Here is a 4,374-nt window from a genome sequence, read left to right as displayed (position 1 = left end):
ATGAGTGAATTCATTGATCTTAAGAACGTCACAAAATTCAGTGGTGCAAATTTCCAAGCATGGAAATTTCAAATGAATGCAATATTCATGGCGAATGATATCCTGAATATAGTAACTGGCACCGAACCAATGCCAACGGAAGATGCAGCAATGAAAATCTGGATAAAGAAAGATGCAAAAGCGATGTTCATCCTATCGTCCTCAATGGATCCAGGACAGCTTGAGCATCTTCTAACCTGCAAATCGTCAAACGATATGTGGAAGAAACTTACCGTCTTACATGAACAACGCAGTGAGTCGAGCAAATTAATCTTAATGACTAAATTCCATGATTATAGAATGTCAGCAAATGATTCTGTCGCGAAACATATTGCGAAGGTAGAGAACATGGCTAGACAATTAACTGATCTAAATGAGAATATTTCAGACATAACTATTATGGCCAAGATTCTTGGTAGCTTGCCTTCCAAATACAATGCTTTTGTGACTGCTTGGGACAGTGCAGATACAGACAAACAGACCTTAGAAAATCTGACGACGCATCTTTTGAAGGAAGAGAGCAGGATGACAGCAATGGATGAAGCTACAAGTGCTTTAGCAGCCATAAACATAAGCAAGCCGCAGAAGTCTCACGATAAAAGGGATAATCTTAAACGATCCGATGACAAGAAAAAGGAGGTAGAATGCTTTTACTGTCACAAGAAAGGTCATGTTCTCAAATACTGTCGAAAAAGAATGAGATCTCAGAACTCTACGACTAACAAACCACAAGAACAGGACGAAAAATATGGCGCATTCACAGCAAAGACAGATGACGCAGAGAACGATCCAAAGGATTCTTGGACACTCGATAGCGGAGCATCAAAACATATGTCATTTCGCCGCGACTGGTTTCATGACTTTCAAGAAGAAAATGGCGATTCTGTCACAATAGGCGATGGAACTATGTGTCAAGTCAAGGGACATGGAACGATTCTTATCAAGCGGAAAATCGGCAATCAATGATTAAACGGAAGACTTGATAATGTACTTTATGTACCGTCTCTCAGTAGAAATTTATTCTCTGTGGGTGCCTGCACCAAAAAGGGACATCAAGTTGTCTTTAAGGCCACATCCGTCACAATCAGTCAAAATGGAATACCCATGGCCTTCGGAGTGTCTCACGGTGTAAATCTTTATCATATGTTGTTCCAAACCATCTGTAAAACTGAAGCGAACATAGCTGTCACCCCAAATCTACGTTTATGGCATGAACGGCTCGGTCACGTGAGTTTAAAGTCGCTTCATGAGATGAACAAGCAAGGACTCCTAAATCTAGGACAAATTTCTAAAGACACTGAGTTATTTTGTGAGCCATGTCAATTGGAAAAGCAGCACAGACGCCCATTCCAGAACGCGGATTCCAGGGACACAGTGCCAGGAGAGCTTATCCACATAGATGTGGGCGGACCCATGCAAAACGAGTCAATAGGAGGATCACGTTTTTATGTCATTTTCAAGGATGATGCATCTGGTTTTACACATATATATTTCCTCCGACATAAATCGGACGTCTTCGAGAAATTTAAGGAATATCATGCTCTTGTGACAAACAAATTCAATCGATCAATTAAGGCTATCAGAATGGATAATGGAAAGGAATATCAACGATAACATGAGATCCTTCTTAACATTTCGAGGAATCCAGTTGGAACTGACAGCTCCTTACACGCCACAGCAGAATGGCTGTTCAGAAAGGCACAATAGAACTCTCGTCGAGAAGGCGCGTACAATGTTACATGCCAAAAAGCTACCAGTTTGATTATGGGCCGAGGCCATGAACACGGCCGTATATATATATAATCGAACTCCGTTACATCACAAAAATGCTCGAACTCCATTCGAAATGTGGACCGGAAAACAAGCAAAGGTAGACTATTTCAAAACTTTTGGATGCGAAGCCTATGTCCATATACCAACGCAACGGCGAAGAAAATGGGATGCAAAATCGAAGAAGATAATGTTCGTCGGATATCAATCAGAATCATCCAACTATCGTCTCTATGATGTTGAAACGGGCACCATCAGAATATCTCGTGATGTCACATTTAATGAGAAATCTGAGCAAGCAGACAGTCCGAGCGAAAATGAAACGACTCTACCTCTCTACACTCCAGATCCAGGGAGAGAAGGCAAAAATGACGACGCTCAACGAAGAAAAGCCGACATAGAAGATACCAAGAAGTCTGAAGATAAAGAGACAACAAAAGGATCACATGAGAAAGTCAACAATAATTCAAAGCAAGAAGAGCCATATCACAATCTCAGAGACAGAGCATTAATAAAGAAACCGGAAAAATACGAAGCAAATTTCACTGGATTGATAGAATCGTTGACTTACGAAGAAGCCATTACTGGATCAGATGCTGAAAAGTGGAAAGAAGCCATCAGAGAGGAACTTGACTCTCATATCAAGAATCGTACTTGGAGACTGGAACTACCATCTGATAAAACGACCGTCGGATACAGATGGGTTTTCAAGGTGAAGGAATCATCAGATGAAGGTCATTTGCGATGCAAGGCACGACTTTGTGCAAAAGGTTTTACTCAAAAGGCCGGAAGAGACTATGAAGAAATTTTTGCTCCTGTTATGAGGTATGAATCAATCCGTACACTTCTAGCCACGGCAGCTGAATATGATCTACAGATGGCGCAGTTTGATGTAAAGACCGCTTTCCTTAATGGCGAATTAAGAGAAGAAATTTATATGGATGTTCCAGAGGGTGTAGTATCAGGTAACAAAGAACATGTATGTAGACTCTTGAAATCGTTATACGGCCTGAAACAATCTTCACGTCAGTGGAATGAAAAATTTGGTTCTTTTCTAAAGGGATTTAATTTAGTACCAACCTCTGCTGATTCTTGTGTTTATAGAAGACATATTAATAACGTAATTGTATTTTTAGGCTTATACGTCGACGATGGTCTAATATTTGCGGAAACAGAGGATGCGCTTAATGAGGTTGTAAAAGCACTTAAAAGTACTTTTGATATTACTGTGTGTAAACCAAAAACATTCATTGGAATCGAAATTAAACATGATAAGGAAAATCACAGTATTTTCATACATCAAAAGAACTACATTGAGCAAATCCTCGCTCGTTTTAATATGAAGGACGCGAAACCAGTCAGTATTCCAATAGACCCTCATCCAATTGCCTCAACCATGAGTGACAAAGGAACCAAAAGCGAAGAGTATCCATATCGTGAGGCAATTGGCTCATTGCTGTTCTTGTCACGATTAACACGCCCGGACATAACTTTCGCCGTAAATGTTTTGAGCCGTTATCTGACATGTTATACTCATGTACATTGGAGCGCTATTAAACGAATATTTCGATATCTTGCTGGAACTACTGAACTAGGAATTAAGTATAGAAAAACTGATTTGAAGGCAGACCTACTCGCTTACTCGGACGCTGATTACGCTGGAGATCCAATCACCAGGCGTTCTACTCTTGGTGTTCACAACGGCAGAAATTGGTCTCCTTGAGCACGACTGAAGCCGAATATGTAGCGGCAAGTATGGCGAGTAGAGAGTTGGTCTGGCTCAGAAGACTTTTAAATGATATTTGTAATCCAAGTAATAAAGCGACCGATCTACTGATAGATAATCAAAGTGCAATAAAGCTAGTAAAAAACGCAGAATTTCATCAAAGAACAAAGCATATAGACATACATTTTCATTTCATTAGAGAAAAATTCATTCAAGGCGAATTGTGCGTAAAGTATGTCAGATCGGAAGAACAATATGCGGATTTTCTTACTAAGGCTTTATCGAAAGAAAAATTTGTCACATTACTAAAAGCAATAGGGATGTGTGAAAACAGGAAATAAAAGTACTCTGACAGGGAGAGTGTTGAGAATGTCCAGCGTACTTTTAGGCATTTTCATGTACTCGAGGACAAATGAACAGTCTTGGTTGTGTGATGTACACTCTAGTATTATTTTTTCTATGTTTTTCTCTCACACGGTTAGGTTACCGCACTATATTCTCTCTCTACTCTGCGTGCGTTCTTGCGTTCCCGCCGTTTTTCTTTTTACGCACTCTTATTATTGACGTCCTTTTATTTTGTCACATTGTTGCGTTACAGTGAATAAAGATTGTGAGATATCACTTATAATGAATCACTACTAAGTTTTCATTTGTACGATACCCGTGTCTTAACAGTAGCCAGCCAAAAACTTAACATGCTCACATAAAAGAAATTTGTGAACACGATCAATATGATTAATTTTAAGAAAATTTATATATAATTTTTAATAGAAATGGGAACTTTTGCGTTGCATCGAGGTTGAACAAAGAATGTTCCTATTGGCTTTGGTTCATTTATC

At 39.4% G+C, this 4,374-nt stretch overlaps 1 protein-coding gene across 1 annotated transcript; it reads left to right on the top strand.

Moving 5' to 3' along the window:
* LOC108768505 (uncharacterized) lies at positions 1 to 1,005 on the top strand. Its single transcript, XM_018518950.1, has one exon. It carries the CDS (start codon positions 1 to 3, stop codon positions 1,003 to 1,005), a length of 1,005 nt encoding a protein of 334 aa, XP_018374452.1.
* The last annotated feature ends 3,369 nt before the right edge of the window (positions 1,006 to 4,374 follow it).

Source organism: Trachymyrmex cornetzi, unplaced genomic scaffold, assembly GCF_001594075.2.
Source record: "Trachymyrmex cornetzi isolate Tcor2-1 unplaced genomic scaffold, Tcor1.1 scaffold80, whole genome shotgun sequence".
Lineage (NCBI taxonomy): Eukaryota > Metazoa > Arthropoda > Insecta > Hymenoptera > Formicidae > Trachymyrmex > Trachymyrmex cornetzi.
The sequence above is the reverse complement of the archived record's forward strand: the minus strand, read 5'-3'. Positions and strand labels throughout refer to the sequence as shown.

Bases quoted from the DNA above. Each gene is read 5' to 3' on its own strand.
- LOC108768505 (XM_018518950.1), top strand. From the start codon at position 1: ATGAGTGAATTCATTGATCTTAAGAACGTCACAAAATTCAGTGGTGCA.